Genomic DNA, 21,491 nt, shown 5'->3' with positions numbered 1-21,491 from the left:
GGATAGAACTCCAGACAACCTTTGCAGCTGTTGGTGTGCTGTCCATCTAACTAAATACCTGCTGTACATCCGTGGGCTCAGCTGACGTGTCCTGTAATGCAGTCTTGATGCTCAATGTATTCTGTATTCTATTTAATTTGTTGTGGGACTTTCTCATGCATGGCCAGGCTTTGTGCCGGGCATAGTAGCTTGTGGGGTGAGGCGTACCCCCTGCGCCCCCAGGCCATGACAGCAGCGACTGCTGAGCGGAGCAGGGCGCCCAGGGTCAGGTGCAGCGGGGACGCCGTGCTGGGGGATAGAGGGGAGAGGTGGTACCAGGAGACCATCTACGTGCACAGGACCGTGGGAGCACCAGGCCTGAAGGAACAAAGCAGATGAGCAGGGTGGCGACTGTCCTTCCCAGGGGGCTTCACGAGCAGGCTGATGTGGACACTCGGAGGTGCCACGTGGCATTGTCAGGCTGAGGTGCTGATGATGCCCATGACCGTCACCAGCCCATCTGCGTGGACTTCATGGTCGCGTCCCTTTCTGTGTGATTCTTCTGTGCTGAGAACAGAGGAGGGTCGAGAAGGAGCAGGCCTGGGGGGCTGGGCCTGGCAGTCCCTCAATGGACGCTTCCCTGACCCGGAGGGCGGTGAGGTTGGCACCCTTGTTTGGTTTTCCAGTTACTGCCCGCCACCTGCACTGACCCCGGATGTCTGTGACAGATGGGGACCCCGGTCACATGGGGTCCTAGAGTGCTCAGTGGGCATTTAAGTATGACAATGGAGGTGACCCGGCCTCTGTCCTCTGTGGCTGCCAGCATAGTCGTAGATGTGAGGCCTCAAGCGAGCCCACGGAGAGGGAGACGGATCCGTGATGTTGGCCGGCACAGCAGACCACTGCCAGGACCATGATTAGATTTGCCGGGCATCACGAGCTAATGGGCAGTATTTTAATCATGTAAGGCAGCCACAGAATTGGTCATGGCACCGTGAAATCACTGCCCATTTCCTGTCCCCGGGCTGCAGATTTATTCTGTGTGGGGAGGAATCACTCAGGCTAATCCCAAGATGAGCCCTGTCCCCCACCGCCCCGCCCAAAAGAGCTACCCCTTTTGCTCCAGTTTGTTTTGACTTGCTTTTATCGACATTAGGTTGAGTGTTATGTTAGTGGAAGGCCCTGATGAGGCCGTGGGAAAGATCCGGGTCCTCTGAAGCCTCCCTGGGGGTCAGTGTGGGTCCACTTCGGTGAGCGGTGTTGGGACTGCCCCAGGCGCTCGTGGCTGTGTGGGTAGAAGGCTGTTCCTGCAAGAGAAGAGATCCAGAAGGCCCCTGACGACGAGATTGAGGCCCAAAGAACCGAGATGACTTGCCCCAAATCGCCAGGCTGTTGGGTGCAGAGGGTAGGTCTGAAGCAAGCGTCCCCGCCTTCCAGCAAACCTGTCCCCCGAAGCTCCTGGAGAAGCGGCTGACCCGACGGACTCCTCGCAGCCCCAGAGGGAGTGATGTTTCTTGGCGGTGGTGACAGAGCGGACTCTGTGCCTTCTCTCTCCGTGGGGCCCAGGGACCCCGCCAGGGCTCCTGGGAACAGGTGAATTCTGATCGCTCGACCTCTGTCCTCTTCCGGATTCATTGTCCTCTATCATCAAGCCATCCCTCATCAGAAACATCGGCTGCACCATGAATTTAAAAATGCACACTGGCCATGTACATACAGTTCTTCATGGAATTCAGACTGCCTGGCCGGGTCCTCTCCAGCTCAGGACTGACACATCCTGTATACGAATTGCACACCTTGGGGCTTGTTCTCCTCGATTTTCTTCAGCATTTGATTTAACCAGGGGAAACTGCCTATTTCAGCTTCGTCTTAACCTCCACAAGTACAGTGGGTGTTGCCTGCCTCTGGCATCTAAGCCGCGCGGTAGAAATTCCCCCTTAATCCTTGGGTCCACGCAAAGCTCCGTAAGAGAAGCAGTTGTAAACCATCTCAGGAAAGCGGCTGTGAATTTAACCTGCCGATTCCGTTTTCCCTCGTAATTTCTGATTGCTGCCTTTTCATCACATGTCCTTATTTCAACATCTGCCTTTTCAAGGATCCTGCAGTTTGATTTGAGGTGTTAAAATGTTTTCAAGTATCCTTAAAAAAAGTCTTTTCACAGTTTTAAGTCTTGTAGAAGCTGACTGGTCTGAGAGACAAGGTTCTGCTGCTTCTTAGAAGTGCCAGGAGCCACCGGCAGGAGACCCAGCGTCCTTGGCCAGGACGCCTGGCGTGGTGGCCGTGGGGCCGTGGCCCGGGTGTTGCTAGGGTCACTGTGTCGGGACACTTCCTACAGCAGCCCTGTGCAGTGGATGCCATTACTCTTCCTTAACTGTTCATCTCACCAGCCCTACATTTAAAGTTCTGGTTAACTCCCACATCACAGGAGCTGGTCACTAGAGCCCAGCCACCGGTCCTCCTGAGGTATGGTCTGTGCTAAGATCCTGGGGTAGCAGAGCTCCCCTGGCAGCAGGGAGGGGCTGGAGGGAGACCTCCCCTGTGGCAGGTGGGGGCCATGCAGTGGGTGTTGGCGGCCTGGACCACTGCGGGCATCTGACGGGCTGTGACCCCTGGCTTGTGTGGGAAGGAAGGAAGGAGAGAAGCCTGGTGAGGCGAGGTGTCCCGAGATCCCACCCTTGGAGCGTGGCTCTCCTTGCTCAATAGTCTTTAGTGCCTGGGAGTGGGACAGGCTGCGTCTGACTGGTTTGGGGCCCAGGACCCGGGAGACCTACAGACACGGGCAGTGCCTTTGGTTTGGGCTTGTCTTGGTGTAGAAAGCCTGAAGTAGAAGATAAGGTTTGGGGTGGCAGCAGTTGGTTTAGCTGGGGAGATTGGCCTGGCTTTTTTTTTTTTTTTTTAATTTTTATTTATTTGTGATAGTCACACACAGAGAGAGAGAGGCAGAGACACAGGCAGAGAGAGAAGCAGACTCCATGCACCGGGAGCCCGACGTGGGATTTGATCCCGGGTCTCCAGGATCACGCCCTGGGCCAAAGGCAGGCGCCAAACCGCTGCGCCACCCAGGGATCCCTGGCCTGGCTTTTTGTAACATTTCTGCTTGCCACCCTGATAGATATTTGAAGTTGGATGTATTTTTTTTTCCCCTGAAGTTTTTGTGACCCCTTTGAATTCCCACTGGTTATGTGGGATTCCCCAAACACTTGGTTGAGTCTCTCTCTTTTTCTAAAACCTCTGGAGCATTTTGTGGCCAGAATTTACTCTGCATTGCTGTGAACTAGGCTCCGGAAAGTGAAGAGCCACTCCCAGGTTGCATTCTGCTACCCTAAGGGTTAGCGTAATTCAAAACCCAACTTTGGAAACCGTTGTTGATCGATGGCGTTTTCACGGCCTGGAAGGTGCGCCGTCCTCCTGCGCAGGCGAGGTAGCAGACAAGGCCTCATCGGACTGCGTGTCCTGCAGCCGACTGGCTCCCAGTGATGGTGTCTAAACTCGCCCCTCGCTGTCGGGGTTTGGGAGTTAAAACTAGGAGGGAGACCCTGCTGAAGTAAGCAGACAGCAGGGTGTCATGTTTTGCCACAAGTGCCAAGGGAGCCGCAGCAGGTGTTTCTGGGGCCCGTGTGTGGGCAGTTCTTGGGACCCCAGCGTTGAGACACCGTTTAGGGACAGACCTTGTGTTCTGTGTCTTAGGTTGACACGGGCTGGGATGTAGGGTTATCCTGCTTGGGGACCCAAAGCTGCCCCAGAAAGACATCTGCTGGGACGACAGGCAGCACCCTGGTTTCTGTAACAGTGAATTTGGGGATCCAATGGAGTCCGGGCATGGGCTGTGGGATTGTCAAGTTCTTGTTTGAATAAACTGTCAGGAGCAGCATCAGCAGTGAAATGCGTGTCCTCCTGAAGGAGACACAGGTCTTCAGAGGCCTGGAGCTGCACAGAAGAGCCCTTCCCGGCTGGCTCTCCTGTCCTCCTTGAGGCTCTGGGTGGGCATCTGACTTCTTCCTCTCCTTTCTCATGCCCAGGTCCTCACACCCTCTCCTTCTCTCACCCTCAGACACCAGTCTTCCGAGCTGTTCCTTCCCCGCCAGCCATGGCAGCGGTGTTCTCAGGGCTTGGGAACAGGGTGTGCCATGAAGCACTCAGGGACGCTGTTGAGGACGGTGTAGGGAAGGGAGTCCTCATCCTCTGGAGACTTAAAACCTTGCAAGTTCCCCAGAGTTCATCTCGGTGGCAGCAGTTTTGCCTTGGGGGCTCCTTAGAGGAGAAAAGAAAGGGTCCCACTAACGGCCAGTAATTCCCCCAAAGGGTTTTGGGTCACACCAGGGCTCGTGGCGGTAGATGCCTGGGGTGGCATTGCTGGTGTGAGCCTGGTGGTGAGATTGGGGCATCTTGGTGGCCCTGCTTGTCACCCTGTACCGGGCACAGCTAATGAATGGAGGTGGGGTGGGGTAGGGGGGAGCTTTTTTGTCTGTGGATCTTTGAGGCCACTGAAAAGCAACCTGAACTTTCAAGGAACCCTAACATGAATCTGGTATCCCAACGGTCTATGCTTTATTCCATTTATTATAGAGATTCAAAGATTTCAAAATGAGAAATTAAATCATACTCTGGCGAATGATGCCAGTGAGCTTCTGTTAAGTCCTCCTTTTTGCGAGTCATCAGCAAATTAACCAGTTTGTGGCATGGCTCTTTCCTGCTGCATTGAAATGGGTTTCTTTATTTTATTAAGGACACGCACTTCCTTTCTCAGCACAGAAATGATGCCGCGGTGGGAGCCCGGGTCTCCAGCAGTGCTCTTCCTCCGTGTAGATGTGCTTGCTTTTTTCCTGTTGTTTCGATTTATGTTTTGGGATTACACATGCTTTAAAGTAAAAGTAAAGGCTCCTTCATTTTTCTGTTTCACACCAGGGCTCGTGTGGGTTTGTTTAGCTCGCTAAAAAAGAATTTTTTTTTTTTAAGTCCTTGTGAAATTTAACGTTTTAAAAAAATTTTTTAAAAAAGGTTTTATTTATTTATTCATGAGAGACACAGAGAAAGAGAAAGAGGCAGAGACACAGGCAGAGGGAGAAGCAGGCTCCATGTGGGGACCCTGACATGGGACTCGATCCCGAGTCTCCAGGATCAGGTCCTGGGCTGAAGGCGGCACTAAACTGCTGAGCCAAATTTAAGGTTTTTAAATGGGCATCTCAATCCCTGAGGTAATGCATTGTTGTAAAAATCTCACCTGCAATGTCAGGTTCCGTTTTTTTTTTTTAAACCCTTGTGTATAATTTCACGAGTTTTGCTTGGAACCTGTATTTGTGATCACTGGAGCCAAATGGGATCAGGATCAGGAGGGGAGGGGAGGAGAGACCATAAAGTTCTAATTGTGGCCGCGTGCTGTGCTTCCGGTTGATAATTTGGAAGAAGAAATCAGAGTCCGTAGCTCTGCTGGGGATTGAGCCCACCAGCCAGAGGATGGCGAGTTTAATGCAGTGAGAGATGAGAGCATGAGATGATTGCTGGTGAGCCTCTAGCTGCAAGCTCTCAGCTCCGAGGAGGGCTCAGGGCAAGCAGAGGAACCGGAGCTTAAGTGGAGGCCGGGTTGGCCTCCCCGGTCCTTGGGTAGCTAGAGTCTCACGGGCTGGGGAGGTGGGGTTCCGGCAGGTGGAGCTTTATTGCGGTTCAGGTCCCTTGGAAGAGCTCTTGGGTTAGCCTATTTGTCCTCTTGCTCTGTTCCTGTGATTGGAGGGATTTTCAGGATTTCAGAATTCTGCAGCACTTCTGATCTGTATTAGTAATCACACCATGTGGGTATGATTTTTGCCTGTGCAGTCTTATGTGCCTGCCATAGGTAGAACCATATGAAGCTGCCAGTTTTCAACCACCTTTGATCTGTAAAACAGCAGTGAACACCTGATGCAACATAATGTAAATTGGACCGGGATTGAAACCAACCGACGGTATCTTTTAGCCGGTTTTCTTCAGTTGAGACTGAGGATGCTTTGCACCATGGTAGCCGTGGTGTGCTTGCTGGACCAGTGCTTTCTTAGCCACATGTCATATCAGTCCCCCCTGTGGCTGGACAGGAGTGTGTGTCCACCCTAGTGGCTGTGGCACCCCAGGAACAGGGCACCGAAGCCTTGTTCTTTATCACCCCCTCCAAGGCAGCAGGAGGGCTTCCGCTGTGGGTGGTCAGGCCCTTCACTGGGCACAGGCTCCATCATGGCTTCAGGTCCTTGTGGAATCCGTAGGAGGGAAATGCTTGCATTTTACTGAGGAGGGAACAAGGGTCAGACTCAGGAAGTCGTCACCCAAGCTCAAGGCCACCCCAGCCAGGACTTCAGGCTCCGAGGCTCTGGCACTGAGTTCCCTCTGCCGTGAGCCCTGAACATCAGGGTGGTGGGCCAGGTGGGAGAAACAGGGCTCCCGTCCCCTGCAGTTAGAATTTTGCATTTGCAGCATCCACTTAGCAAATTGTATAAAGCTGAAGAACTAGAGTAACTAGGTCAAGAACTCCTGTGGGGAGCTTGTTGGAAATGCAGATTCTGAAGTTCTTTCTAAATTGAAGTATATTGGGGGGTGGCTCAGTCAGTTAAGTATCTGCCTTCGGCTCAGGTTATGATCCCAGCGTCCTGGGATCGAGTCCCATGTCGGGCTCCCTGCGCAGTGGGGAGTCTGCTTCTCCCTCTGCCCCTCCCTCTACTTGTGTTGTCTCTGTCAGATAAAATTGTAAAAGAAAAGTCTTTGTGTGTCTGTTTTATTCATTTAACAAAACGATCAGAAATAGCATGCTACCAAACACTCTGCTGTGGCGCTGAGATAACCCTGGATCCAGCGGCTTCCGGCTCCCTGCTCAGTGGGGAGCCTGCTTCTCCCTCTCCCTCTGCCTGCTGCTCCCTCTGCTTGTGTGCTTGCTCTTTCTGTCGAATAAATAAATAAAATCTGAAAGTGTATTGGTGGCACACAATGTTACCTTACCTTCAGGTGTGCAACGTAGTGCTTGGTCAAGTCTGCACCTTGCTCAGGGCTCCAGGACCCGTGTGGTCCCATCTGTCCCCATACAACGTTATTATAGCATTATTGGCTTTATTCCTGTGGCTTGTGTGTGTACTTTATAGCTGGAAGGTTGTACTGCTTTGTCCCCTTCAGTGCTTTCACCCATCCCCACTGCCGTCCCCTCCAGCAACAACCAATTTGTTCTCTGTATATATGATTCTTGTTTCTGTTTTTTTTTTTGTTTTTTTGTTTTTAGATTCCACATGTAAGTGAAATTATATGGTATTTGTGTCTCACTGATCTTTCTTTTAGCATAATATTTTCAGATCCGCCCATGTTGCAAATGGCAATATCTCATTTTTTTTTTTATGATGATTAATACTCCATTTCTTTATCCATTCACCTGCCTACGGCCAGTTGGGCTACGTCCCTGTCTTGGCTCTTGTAAATAATGCTTCAGTAATCATAGGGGTGCGTGGACCCTTTTGAATTAGTGTTTTTGTTTTTCTTCGGGGGAAAATACCCAGTAGCGGAATCACTGGATCATATGGCATTTTTATTTTTAATCTTTCGAGGAACCTTCATACGGTTCCCCCCAGGGGCTGCACCAGTCTGCATTCCCGCCGGCGGTGCACGAGGGTTCCTTTTGCTCCACATCCTCGCCAACTGGTACTTCTTGTCAAGATCCTGAGGTTCTTGTTAGGATGAGCCTGAGCTGATGAGCCTGAGGCAGAGTGGGGTGAGGAGGAGGTCTGAGCAACAGTAGAGAGGGATTTAAAATCTGCCACTGCTGATGTGACCTTGGCCCTGTGCAGCGGGAGCAGCGAGGACCTACCCACAGGCCGCCCTGGTGGCTCCTGAGCCTGGGCCCAGTGCGTGCTCGATCACAGAACATGAGCACAGAACCATCTTTTGTTTTCTCTATGGGCTTCATTTCCTGTGTATGCACAGGGTTGTTATTACTCGTTAAGTAGACAGTGGTAAAGTCACATGTACTCTGGGCAATTTTCTTCTTCTTCTTCTTCTTTTTTTTTTTTATTACTGGAATCATTTGTCTCCAAATTAGTTGTGATGGAGAAATCGCATTGTTTGCCTGGATGGCAACGAAATTTAATTGTCTTTTGTAAAGAAGATGTGTGCTTTTCCTCCTAACGCCTGTGCTTCTGAGAAGTCTCTCCCACTGGTGTTAGGGGCGAGAGGAAATCCGTGTCGGTGGGAGGGGTGGGGGCCGGAGGGCCGGGAAAAAATAAAATGCCTCCTGTTTTTAACTGTAGCCTCCCTCCACCTGATATGCTAATAATATCATGCTTAATTTTTTAAAATTAATTTATTTATTTATGATAGAGATAGAGAGAGGGGGGCAGAGACACAGAGGGAGAAGCAGGCTCCACGCCGGGAGCCCGACATGGGACTCGATCCTGGGACCCCAGGATTGCACCCTGGGCCAAAGGCAGGCACCAAACCACTGAGCCACCCTGGGATCCCGCTTAATTATTTTCATTGAGATTTACTGCTATGCCAGTAGATTTGCGTGTTTATTCTTACAAAGCATGCTCATTTTCAGCTCGAAGTGGGTCGCCCCACAGCTTGATGCTTTTCTCTGAGGTCAGGCTCAGCAGAAACGGGACATGAGGAAGAGGTGCTTGCACTGCTGGCTCTTACCCCCAGCGTTCCTGATTCCTGCTAGAACCAGAAGGCTAATGTGGGCTGTGGCCATCTTCATGCGTGCCCTGCATTTAAATGAACTCGGGGATGTCGGAGGAAAAATGCTGAAGGACAAGGTGTAATTTTTAGCAGGTTTGCAAAATTCTGTCCGTTTCAAGACTTGAGTTTTCGCTTTTTTTTTTTTTTAAGATTTTATTTATTTACTCATGAGAGACACAGGGAGAGACAGAGAGAGGCAGAGACACAGGCAGAGGGAGAAGCAGGCTCCATGCAGGGAGCCCGACGTGGGACTGGATCCTGGGTCCCCAGGATCACGCTGAGCCTCCTGGGCTGCCTGAATTTTCGCCTTTAGTACATCAAGTTCAAGTCAAGAGCATGGAAGAGTCGGTGCTGCGACGGTACACAATACAGCAGCACAAAGATAAAACCGAGTTTTCTAAAGTCTAATACGGAGTTCCTGTGCCCCGTGTGCTCTCGGGCCCTTTCTTCGCGTGCGCTCCTACCATTAGGAGTTAGATGATCAGTCATGAGCCCTGACGGGCAGCACGGAGCTGATGAAGCAGTCGGGACCAGGCAGGCGCCCCCACCCGCCCACCGCCCCCCCCGTTGTGCTCCTGCTCCTGCTCTTCAGCGCACAGGGGGGTTTGCCAGAAAGGGACATCTCTGACTTTCAAGTTGGAGCCTATATTTTGTATATCCTATAATGAGGGCCTTAAATTTCCTGGTTACATTTGTGGTTCGCATGTGAGTATTTTGAGGGCAAACCTAGAGCTGAGTTCCTCAGTTAGTGTTAGGAGCAAACAGAGAACGAAGCGATGAGTAGTCCGCTCGAGCTTCAAGAGCAGCCAGGCAAGGGAAACGATACTGTTCTACTTGGAATAAAAATAAAAGTAAACAACTGGATAGCTTTGGTTTGGGTTTTGGTTTTTGTCTTGTTTCTTCCTGTGGGTCCCTGGCCCAGATGCTCGTAGGTCCATTCTCCTACCTGTCAGCATCAGTGGGTATTTGTATCCCTTGGGGTCCAGAGTCTTGTCTCTAATGTGTGACTGGAGGTGGCCTGGAAGATTCTGGAAAGATAGCCTTCATGCCCCTTTGCTTTTTTTCATGCTTTTCTTAGAAAAGCAGCTTGTACTGTGGGGAGAGGAGCTTTTCTCTGAAATAAGCCTTGAGTTTTCTGTGGCTGTGTCTCTTAAAAGAACAAGGACGGACTTTGGGATGTCTGGGGGCAAGCGCTGAAGATGCGTTCCCGAGACCCGCCAAGGGCCCTGGTCTGTGTGTGTCCTCTGGGGGGTCCGGTCTGTTTCCGAGCCGAGCGGGCTGCGTGCCGTCGTGCTGTAATACGGGGGTGTAGTCAGGCCAGTATTGGAGCCGGGAGTGCAGGGAAGCTCAGAATCGGAGGCTCGTTTCTCTGACGTGTGGACGGAAGCTCTTGCTTACATTTTCAAGCAGAGCAGGACTTGGACCTTAGCCTGCGGATTTGCAGACTCAAGGGCAGACCCTGCGTCCCAGGAGGAGGAAGCCAGATTGACACAGGTGCAGGGGCACCTTTGGCCTCTGCACGCTTTCCTTAGAGGAGGGGGCTTTCTCCTCGGTGTTTGGTATAATCCCCACATTCTTCCCCACCAACAGCAGTGCAGGGTCAGAGCTAGGAAGTCGAGTCCTGCTCACCCCTCGGAAGGTCGAGCAGGAGTGTAGGGGGCGTTGAGTAGAGCTGACCACAGCACATTGGCACTGGGATCCCCCCGCCCCTGTTACGGCACCGGGTGGATCCTCTTGGTGAGGCATCTGCTGGAAGTAAGTGGAGGTGATTGCATTTGGCAGGAGCCCGGGCAGCAGCAGGACCAGCGGTCTTCATGCTGCAGCCCTGAAGCCGCTCTCCACGGACGTGCACTGTGTAGACGTGCTGACCGCTCAGGAGTGCGGGACACCCAAACGGGGATAAAACACTGTGGCATAAATACCCTCACGTCTCCATCTCCTCCCCCTACATGGAATGCAATCCGGGCACGGGCCCACCTACTTTTATTTCATAGCATATTTAGCCAGACTGTTAAAACTGACGAAAGGTGATTGTAAGAAATACAGGCAAGCCAAAAAATAAAAAAAAAAAACCCTGCTAAGACAGCCCTGAATTGACCACGCAGGTATTTTGAATCCGCACCCTTCTTGTGAGCGCTAATGCTCCTGACCTTTGGAAGTTCGGTTGTGGGAGCGCCCGCCCTGGGCCTGGTAGTGACTGTGCTTGCACCTGTGTTTGCAGAGCACTTGGACATTCTGAGGGTTATTGGACTTTGTATTTTCTTGCACAGGGTTAAGTTTGGAAGGAACTGTGCTGGCGCCCATGTCGCGTCATTTAGAGCTACCTCGAGCGCTAAAGCAGTAACTCAGGGTGCGTCTGGCCTCTGGACCCAGACCCCTCTGGCAGCGGGGATTTGCTGTGCTTTCCCTCAACTTTACATATTGTGTTATTGATTCAATCGCACAACGAGGGCTAAGAATTTTAACTTCTATTAATAATACTATTTCCCCCTGATGTTGAGTAACTGTGGCTTCCTGCCTCTGCATGTAACCACCCCCTGCGTCCTCAGGGCCCCAGCCCCGGGAATCCGCGTTAACCATCCCCGGGAGGGCTGTGTCCTCCGCCTGCCTCCCGACTTCTGCCCCAGACAACCTGATAGTTTGGGTTTTTTACTCCTGAAAAAGTTCTTACTACTTCACAGTCATCTTGGAACTCATCTTGGGGTTCTTGGAGATTTTCTTCTTAATATCCTGATTTAAATTTAAGTAAGGTCATTCGAATTGTTGCCTTGTTAATGGTAAGAAGTGATTGCATGTCTCCCTTTCCTCGACTCGTGTGGATTACCCTCCGCACCAGGCGGCCGGGGCTGCCCCCCACCCCCGACAGGGACAGCGGCTCAGGGCCCCCAGTGTTGCTAACAGCCTAAGAGCAGTCAGTGGTGACCGCCGTGTTTTATTTTAAAATCAAATTTCGTAGCATTTAAAACAGTGCATGAGAATGCATTTATTCCCCTCCCTCCCTCCTCTCTCTCTCTCTCTCCCTCCTTTATCTTTTTCTTTTTCTTTTTCTTTTTCTCTCTTTTTATTTTTCTTTTCTTCTTTCATTTGAGAGCAAGAGGGGGGGAGAGGGAGAATTTCAAGCAGACCCCGTCTCAGGGCTCGATCCCAGGACCCAGAGATCATGACCTGAGCTGAAGGTGGATGCCTCAGCTCCCAAGAATGCGCTTTCTTAATACTATTTTATCCAAGCAAGGGAGTTGAGTGGGGTACAGAATGCTCCCTGCTGAAAATGAGACACATCTTCTGTGACTTGATATCAGCTGACTTGTGAACACACATCCATGTGTGCATGCTTGTGCACACACAGGCACATACTCCCAGGTGTTGGCCCCCAAAGCACCTTCATTCTGCGAGTGGCACTGCCCTTGGGAACTTAGTAGGAAATAGGGCAGCTGGCCTGGCCTGGGGCTGCTTGCCCTGAGGTGGGTCCGCTCGCCTGGGTCGGGGCCGCGGCCTCGGGCCCTCAGAGTTCCCGACGGAAGGATCAAGGCGCATCCTGGGATGTCCATCTTTCCAGATCTGTGGTTATTTTTCATTGCGCCTTGTCTGAGGCAGCATTAGGTTCTGACCAGTGATGAAAGTTTTTAAAATAGTTTTCCTTTTTAATGGAAGATGAGGTTTTTGTTTTTCTTTTTGTCGTCAGTGAAGCATTTATTAATCTCTTGCCACGAACACAAACATGGCATCGGAGTGGGGATCTATTTGCAAGCAAAGAGCCGCCACCTGTGTGTTCCAGCGTCTCTACAGCCCTGTGTGTGCTCGTTTCAGGGGGGAGCAGAAGCTGCTCTCGCCTTTGCTTTCACGGATGTCTTGCCTCCTGAGTTCTGGTGACGCACCTCTGCCCACCCACTCTGCCTGCTGGCCAGCCACCCGGGTCCCCCAGAGTCCCGCGTCTCTGATGTGGGACACCAGTCCCTTTATCAGTTTGGAGGTGACTGGACATGCCTGCCCCAGCCGCTGAAGGCCGCCTGTCTTCTCCCAATCCACAGAGTCCTCTGTGATGGGCTGTCCCACGTCTGGTGTGTCTTTGCAGGGCTGGCGGGGTCTGATTTGTTGGGGGGCTGCCTACTTGCTTTTTGTGTCTCCGTGGATCGTGTTCGCCTGGCTTCCCTTCAGACACGTTTCTTGTCCTGCGTAGGAACCCCCAGCGGAACTGCAGGACTATGCCCTTTGCTTCCATTCCTGCAGCCGTGATATTCAAATATCATGTATTTATTTGAAAACGATGGCATGCCTTGACTTTTAGGTATTTTGTGAATCACTTTACTTCTTCTTGGACATACATAGAGTGGTGAATTTGTGGAAAATAAATAGGGAACCCCATTAGGAATGATGGTGTTTGCCCTCGACTGGTTGTGGTGGGAACAACTGCCACCTCTTTGGGAGCCCAGCTCCATCGTACGTGCGCAATATGGGCGGTGTTTTGGGGTCTCACTGATAAGGGGTGAGCGAGAGGCACGGGGAGGCAGGTCATTGAGTCATCTGTATTGGGTGAGCCCACCTGACCCGACCCGTGAGGTGAGGGGCAGAGGGGGCCGGCCAGGGGAGGCCACCCTGAGTCTGCTGGCCAGGATGGGGCTGGGCTCTGCAGAAGGCCTCACGGTGGCTGGGAACCCCCTGTCTTTTTGATGTCTTAGAGTCTTGACTGGATCTTTACGTATCATATGTTTGTGTGTATTGGAACCCACCCCACAAAGTCTTCTAAACCACAAATGGCTGTTGTATTTTGAACATTTGGAATTTTTAAAATTCAGTCATTCTCCCAAGGGGGCATTGGTGGGGTTTCAGACGAGACCATCTTAGTGAAAAACCGAAAGACCGGAAGTTGACTGGCAGCTAGAGGGTCAGTTGCTGGAAAGCCAGGGCCTCCTTGATCTTCCCGCTTGCGAGTGAAGCAGCATCACAAGGGTCGTAACTGCCCCCTGGACAGCGTGGGCCTGTGGGGCTCAGGCAGGGACATTTAAAGGGGGAAAAGCTGAGTTCTGGAGGCCCCTTGGGGTTGTTGGACGAGCTGTATGTCATGGGTTAGGAGACAGACACAGACTTGGGATAGGGACGGGGTGGGAGTAGTGTGAGGAGGTGGGCATCCACCATCCTCGGTGTTTTTCTGGTTTGGGAAGGGGCTGGCACATGGGGGCATTTTGACTCTGCACTGAAGTGAGTTGTGGAATCTAACCTCGCTTTCCCTCTTATTTTACAGATGCCTTTGTGAATAGCCAGGAATGGACGTTAAGTCGATCTGTCCCGGAGCTCAAAGTGGTGAGTGGTTTTTCTGGTCTCCATGGTTGTGGTTCCTCGGCTGCAGGAAGCGGGACTCTGTATAAGGTGGCATGAGGCCGGTGAGCACGCCCAGGCCTGCGTACGTCGGGGGCCTGGCTGTCCCTGGGGCCCACACGTGGAGCATACTCCTGGGTGTATCCCTGGGAAAGGCCAAGTGTCGCTGACAGGTTGGGACTGGGAGCCCTGAGTGGGCCTGGGACAGCTGGCGGCAGCCAGCCTGCCAGAGCGGCCCTGTGCATGCAAGGCAGGGTCCATCCGCTATTCTCTCTGTTGGGGCTGCAGATGTATATGTGTGTGTGTGTGTACATGTATGTGAGAGAGAGACAGAGTCCTGCACACGTGCACAGATGTGGCCCGCTTTATCCTTTGCCAGGATGTCATGGAAGGTTTCTGTGACAAGTGGTCAAACTTTGGAATTCATCATTTAAAAAATGTGACTGGTCATTTACTGTGTTACAAAGTAATAACATAAAATATTTTATTTATTTATTTATTTTTTTAAAGATTTTATTTTTAATTAAAAACTTCAAATATTCTTTCATCGAGATTATTTAAAGCTTTAAATTGCTCTACATAAAAAGGACTTCTCTTGCAACCACACCTCCACTACATGTTCCCCACCTTAGGGTAGAAGGAAGGGACTAGTATGAGTTTTAAATAATCCTATTCTTTGTCATGATGTAAGTGGCATTTGAGAGAAATGTGTGTGTGTGTGTGTGTGTGTGTGTGTATTTACGGGCACATGTATGTGTACATGTTTATATGCACGATTTGTTTATATGTGTGCATATATGCATATTTGGACATTTGCAGGGGGCATATATATGCATATGTGTGCATATGTATTTATATGCATATATATAGTTGTGCTGCATATTCTGTATGTATATATACTTATGCGTAAATGTGTATATTTGACACGTGTACATGTGAATTCATGTGTGGCATGTGTGCATATATATGTACGTGAATGTACGTGCACCTCTATATGCATTCATATGCATAAATGGATGTGTATTGGTGGTACACACATATATGTGTATAGATGCATATACATGTGCGTATTTGTGTGCTGTGCATGCATACGCTTGTATATATGTATATGTGTGGTGTATATATGTGTATGGTGTATATATACACATTTATGTGTATGTGTGTATATATTTGTGTGTTTATATATGCATGTGTGTATGTGTATAAATATATGCACATATGCATATGTGATATGTGTATTTGTGCATGTATATATTCATGTGTGGGTATATACATATATATGCACATATGTGTGTATACTTGTGGGGCATGCGTATGTAAACTGTGTCACACCTGCATGTATACGCATGTACATTTATGTGCATATATGTGTATACATATACATTTATGTGTGTATGTGATTGTGTATATGTATATACATTTATGTGTATATGTGTATTTATATTTGTGCATGTATTTATATGTATGCATGTGTTGGTGTATATGTACATTGGTGTGTGTATATGGTATATACATTTATATGCGTATACATATATATTTGCATACATGCGTGGTATGTATGCATGTGTATAGATATGTACATTTATGTGCATGTGCATTTATGTGTGTGCTGCGTGTGTGCACATATATACGTATGTGTTTGTGTGTGTGTATATATACATTCACATATACTTGCATGTATACTCGCGTGTGATGTGTGTGTGCATGCATGTGTGTATACTTATATACATTTATGTGTATATGTGTCGTGTGCTTGGATTTGGTGCATGTGTCTGTATAAACGTTTATATGTGTATATGTGTATGTACACTTGTGTGTGGCATGTGTGTGTATATCTGTGTAGATATGTACGTATTTGTGTATGTGGTACGTGTGTATCTGCGTATGTGTGCATGTGTGTATACTTGTGTATGGTGTGTGCAAATGTATATTTGTATGTGGTGTGTGTGTGCACGCACGTGTATACGTATATATGTTTATATGCACATGTGTGTGTACTTGTGTGAACTCCAGTGGTGGGTCCTGACCATACAATGCCTGCAGACAGGCCCTCCTTGTTCTGTGCCACCAGTCAGCCTGGTTCTCCCTGGCCCCTCACATATACTGGTGTGTATACGGTCTTTCTCCCGAGATCCATGTTGCTGTTGGCAGCTCCAGCCTGTCTGCCAGGGACCCTACCCGAGAGGCCCTTGGACACTCACTAGCCCCAACCTCAGTGGTGCCTTGTGGATGACCTGGGGCAGGGGCAGGACCCTTCAGCTTTCTCGCTTCTGAGATGAGGAGATAGAGCCATAAGGAACATCCAGACTTTGAAGAGAGTGTATATGACTTTTGTCACCGGGAAAAACATGTTTTTAAACATAAGAAAGAAAGGATGACGTGGGAAGACACGCTGAGGTCTGCAGGTGGTCTGCAGGCCTCTGGTCCCAGCTGACATGGCCGTCCCTCTGCCTTTGCTGGGTGTCCTCATCGGGGCCCACCTCCTCCTCATTTCTCCTCGTCCTTCCCGCCAGAGCTTGACCTTTCCCTGCAGCCTTGCTGGCAGCTCCCTTTCCTCGTGGGAGACACAGAGTCTGTTGATCCCACGGCCCTTCCTGAAGCCAGGGTTCTGCAAGACTGGCCTTGAGACAGCCACCTCTTTCTCTCTCGTGTTTTATATCCGCTGTACCTGGCACAGGATTGATGCCATCGGGCGGACACCTTCAGGAAGTGCCTGTTGAATGAATGAATGCTACAGAGTTGGCAATAATGTTATGGGGAACTTTTCTGGAAGATTTGCCAGTTGCAGATAGAGCCTCACGTTCATAAAACAGCCAGAGTGCCTTTCCGTTCTGCAGTCGGAGCAAACAATGGGAATGGTGTCGTGATGAGGACACGGGCCGCGCTGTCAAGTGCTTGCTCTGCCCGGGGCGTGTTGTCAGTGTGTCACACAAGCACCTCCTGTTCGCCTGCCCACTGCCCGTGAACCACGTCCTGTTGTTACCCCCCTATTTCAAGAGGAGGAAGCGCCCTCAGCGTCCTGACAACTCCCAAGAGCCTCAGTGTTAGCAAGTGGTGGAGCCGGGATTTGAACCTGTGCTTTAGTGCTTCTGCATCAACACTGCCCGCTGAGCTTCGTGCACCGATGGGACCCTCCTGTCTTGCTGCCCAGGGCGCTAGCTGCTGGCGCCACTTGGCTGCTGGGCTCTTGAAGCGTGGCCAGTGTGACTGAGGAGCTGATTTTAAAATTCTCATTTAAATTTAATTAAGTGAAATTGAACGAGCCACCCGAGGCGAGGGGCTCCCTTCTGACCGTGTTACAGTCTGTGATCGCTGAGTATCGAACCCTCTGGTTTAGACCCGAGTTTGATAGTCTGTCGAGGGTCCTGCTAGAGCCCACGTGTTCATACCAGCCTGTAGTAGAGGCTGCGCACTCCTAAAAACTGGTTTTCTGCTGGCATTTCAAAAGCGTGTAATTTCCTGGAGTGAACGCTCAGAGGTGTAGGAGGTGATTACATCAAGAGCCACCGTGGATTCGTGTTCCCAAAACGTGACCGTCTTGAGGTTTGCACAAATGTGCTGAAGGGTTGGCCGCGTCCCGTGGATGAGGAAATGTGGTTCTGCATCCGCGCGCAGGAAGTTGTGTGTGTCCTGCCCCTGAGCTGCGCGTGGATGGACAGATCCTGGCCGACGCCGGCTCTGCTCGGCTCTGGTCACAGCGCCCTCCCCGGGAAGGGTCGGCGGCTCCTCACTGGCCGCCCCAGCGGGTCCCCCCTCTGTCCCTCTGCAGAAAGCACCCCTTTGTTCAGAGGCAGCCTGTGTGTGTCCATTGTTCGACACGACACCCCCCAAGACAGGTGGCCCCTTAGGTCAGCGCCTTCGGAATCCCTGACTCTCTTCGACAAACACAGCAAGTAAATGACATAATCGCAAGCCTCAAATGGACTCTTTATGTAATATCTTGCAATAAATCTTCTGGAATCTGTCAGAGGACAAATGTCAGCGTTTGCTTTCTTTTCAGGGGTGGTGGTACCATGCCTTATGTTTTCTGAAGTCGTGTTGTGGTCAGATAATCAGTGACCAGTTGCTTTCGGGCCCAGATGCCGCTGGCTGTACCTGGGTGGTGCTCGGTGCTTGTCGCCGGGCAGAGAGTAGATCCAGCCTCGACAGCCTGCCTGTAGGGGAGCGTCAGCAACTGGTCACAGCCTGTCTGTTGTGGGTTTTCATGGAGTTCCCAGCAGGGATTTTCACTGACAGCCTGACTTCTTTTCAGCACACTGCATGTGCAGCAGGTAAGTGGTGAGGTGCGGGATGACATCAGTGTGAAGGCCGAGGGCACTCTTTGCCCCCGTGGGGCGTGGGGACCTGACCGTTCGTGGCCTTACCAGAGGGCGCAGGGCCTGTGGCTTGGTATGGTGACAGCCCCTGGCCACCTGACGTATGACATAGGTGAGGCTGTGAGCACTCTTCCAGACGCCTCCCCCGGCTCCCACGAGTCTCCCCACGGAGCCTGTAGACGACGGCCGGGCTGGCTCCATTCTCTCCCTGACACCCAGTAGCAGTCGTGGATCCCAGTGGAGCTTCACAGCCTCGAGAGCATTTCCCCCTTGTTTTATTCCTTCGTACCCCCAGCTCTTAGGTTCTGCGTGTGTTCCCAGTTAGCATAAGACTAATTTGGGGTGCGAATATAAGGAGGTCTGTGAGATGCCCGTTCAGACGTAGCGTGGGCCTTCCCCCGCCCTCCCCAGGCCTGATTGATTATCTCCTCCTGGAGGCTGAGCTCCTTCTCTGCAGAGCATTGGCGTGTGAGGAAAGGTACTGCCACAGACACAAAGCACAGACCGAGCAGTGTTCGATTCGGAGCCTTTTCCTCCTCAGGAAAGAGAAAACTCTAATCTTAATTAAAAATTTAATTCTGTGGCATACTGGTTTGGATTTTCTCAGCGTGAAGCTGACAAACAGCAGGTGCCCTTGAGCAAAAGAATAATTAATAGGTAGAAATTCTCAGATTATAGAGGCCCCAGGTAAAAAGAAGACATGAGTCACCTCGAGAGGGGAAACATCTTTATTTAGGATCTGCCCACGTCTCCTGGCGTTGTGCCGCAGCAGCGGAGCCTCTCTCTGTTTGTACGCGTGCTGGACCATTCACTTGTTGGCTCCTTTATGCAGCCGGTGCTGGTGGGAGTCCGCCCAGGCTGGGGGTGACGCTGGCACCCACAGACAAGGTGACCCAGACCCTGCCCTTTAGGAATCGTCAGCATCGCCAGTCAGACCCGTGCAGCGATGCTGGTAAAATAAAGGTCACAAGACAGCGGGGTGAGGAGGGCACGAAGAGGACCCCAAGGAGAGGCATCCAGTTGAGGCTGGCATTAGGACGGCTTCTCAGAGGAGGTGCCACCTGAACGGCTTGCTGACCCGTGAGCAGGAATAGTGTTTCAGGAGGTGGTTGATGAGGAGAAGGGTGCAAGTGTCTGGAGACAGGCCAGGATGAGGCAGTTTCTAGGATCTCCCTAGTGTTGGAGGGCGAAGAGGGGAGCTGGTAGGCAGAGAGCAGCTAACGTCTGTCCCCTCACCCCGTGATCCAGTAGACAGCAGGCCTGCCCCAGCGTGACGGGGAAGGTGCCCATGAGCGCAGGGGCTCCGTGGCTGGGAGGGGTGGCCATCTGGGGTGGCTTCCATGTTTCTGGGTTGAGAGGCCGGTTGGGGTATTGGAGGATGAGATTGGGGATCAGTAGCTTCCTGGGGGGTAGAACAGGCACAGCGGGGGCATGAAAGTGGAGGATCTAGAAGAAACCAGGAGATCTGGAAGGAGCCCACGAGGGCAGAGAGGAAATTCTAGGAGGAAGCCCAGGGCAGGGAGTCTGAGGAAAGCTCATCTCGTCTACAGCTTCTGGTGATGGGCTGGGTCAGGAGCGAGACAAAGGCTTCTAGAAATGAAGTCCCTGCTGACCTCTGGGGCAGCATCCCTGTAGCTCTAGGATCAGCACTTGAGATTAAGTGTGGGGACTGGGACCCGGAGGGAGCAAGCATGGCCCTGAGCCTGGCCCCGGTGGGAAAGGGGAGGCGGGCTCTCGTGGGAGGAGACCCGCGTCCAGAGACAGGGCTCCTGTTTTGTATTTCTTAAAGAATTCATTTCGACATGCTCTAATGCAGAGAGGAAAGTTCTGGCGGGAAAGGAAAAGATCAGAATACGGAGAGGGGGGTTCTTGCTGGGCAGCTCGCAGGGAGGGGAGAGGGAGTGAGGTCCCCAGTGCGGGCGCAGGCGAGGGCGTGGAGGAAGGCCGCCGCTGGTGCGTGCCCAAACCGTGTGGGCGCTCTTAGAGCCCGCGGGGCCCATGAGAGCGGGAGGTGGAAATTGAGCGCTTGGGGACCCCCTTTGACTTCAGGAGGAGGGTTTAATGAGCCGGGCTCGGGGCCTTCCCCCCCGCCCCCCCATGCTGGGTGATGATCGTGCTTGCACTTAACGGCACATGTTAACCTCTCTCCGTTTGCAGATCGACGACTCGTGTGATGTAATGATAATGAACGGTGATCCGGTTCTTTGTTTCAGGGAATCGTGGGTAACTTGGCCAGTGGCAAGTCGGCTCTGGTACACCGGTATCTGACCGGCACGTACGTCCAGGAGGAGTCTCCCGAAGGTATGCTGTCTGGCAGGCTGTCTCGAGCTCGAGAGTATTGAGTTTATTAAATTTTTTCTGTAGCGTATTCTAAATCACGACTATTATGCAGCACATTTCAAGAAAAAGAGTAAAATATCAAAAAGCAGTAAAAAATCCTTAGGTATGTTGTTTCTCCCATAGTATTTGTAGCTAACTGATTATGTTTACTTTGGCATTTGGAACAGTAGAGCAGAGCCTTGAAATGCTGTTGAGTTTATTTCTTATCTAATAGCCCTGGCGTTTCAAATGTCAATCCAGTGTCATCCCCTTTAAATATTGCTCGGACATTTCTCTGATCTGGATATCGAGTTTACCCGTAACTTGTACCTGCTGCTACCCGGTCATAGATCGGAGCCTCTTAGGAGACCACCACCATATGTTTGAGTATGTTTCCCCCATATATTGTATTATAAACATTTAAGAATCATTTTGCATGAGAGTAAGAGATTTCTTTTGCCATTAGGCTTTTGCTTCTTCAGTTAACATACTCATGTTTTATTTTTTGCTTTAAATAAAATTATGGTAAACGACAGGAAGCCATGCAGTCCCTGTGTCTTTAATCAACATAGAGTTCACAGGCGGCTTTCTGAATTAATATTTTCTCTCCGTATAACCTTTTAAAAATCCAACTCTGAGACACTGAATTTCTGGTTCCTTCTTTTTCTTACTGGCTGTTCCATTCTTTGCAGATATGGATGCAGGTAATTATACGTTTTCTTCATGGCAGCGCTTGTCTTGTTTGAAGAGAGAGGACAGGCACAACTTCGCACTGTAGTGTTTCTTTCCCTCCTCGTTTTGTGTGCCATCTGATTTGTTTCATTTTATCCTTTTATTTAAGTTAAACATTTCACCCTGTTTTGTCCCTTAGATGTCTTCTTAGCA

General features: G+C 50.8%; 1 protein-coding gene across 10 annotated transcripts in view; it reads left to right on the top strand.

Moving 5' to 3' along the window:
- Positions 1–21,491, top strand: part of AGAP1 (ArfGAP with GTPase domain, ankyrin repeat and PH domain 1) — a 530,214-nt gene that overhangs the window by 166,607 nt on the left and 342,116 nt on the right. For 6 of the 10 annotated variants that reach the window (XM_041766496.1, XM_041766495.1, XM_041766492.1 and 3 more), the window contains exons 2-4: positions 13,898–13,956; positions 20,501–20,588; positions 21,299–21,310. In XM_041766496.1, the coding sequence (XP_041622430.1) occupies positions 13,898–13,956; positions 20,501–20,588; positions 21,299–21,310 (159 nt within the window). The remainder of the gene's footprint in view (positions 1–13,897; positions 13,957–20,500; positions 20,589–21,298; positions 21,311–21,491) is intronic. The other 4 variants (XM_041766497.1, XM_041766499.1, XM_041766498.1 and 1 more) reach the window with 1 other exon arrangement.

This window comes from Vulpes lagopus, chromosome 8 (assembly GCF_018345385.1).
Source record: "Vulpes lagopus strain Blue_001 chromosome 8, ASM1834538v1, whole genome shotgun sequence".
NCBI lineage: Eukaryota > Metazoa > Chordata > Mammalia > Carnivora > Canidae > Vulpes > Vulpes lagopus.
This window is presented reverse-complemented; position numbering and strand designations above follow the sequence as displayed.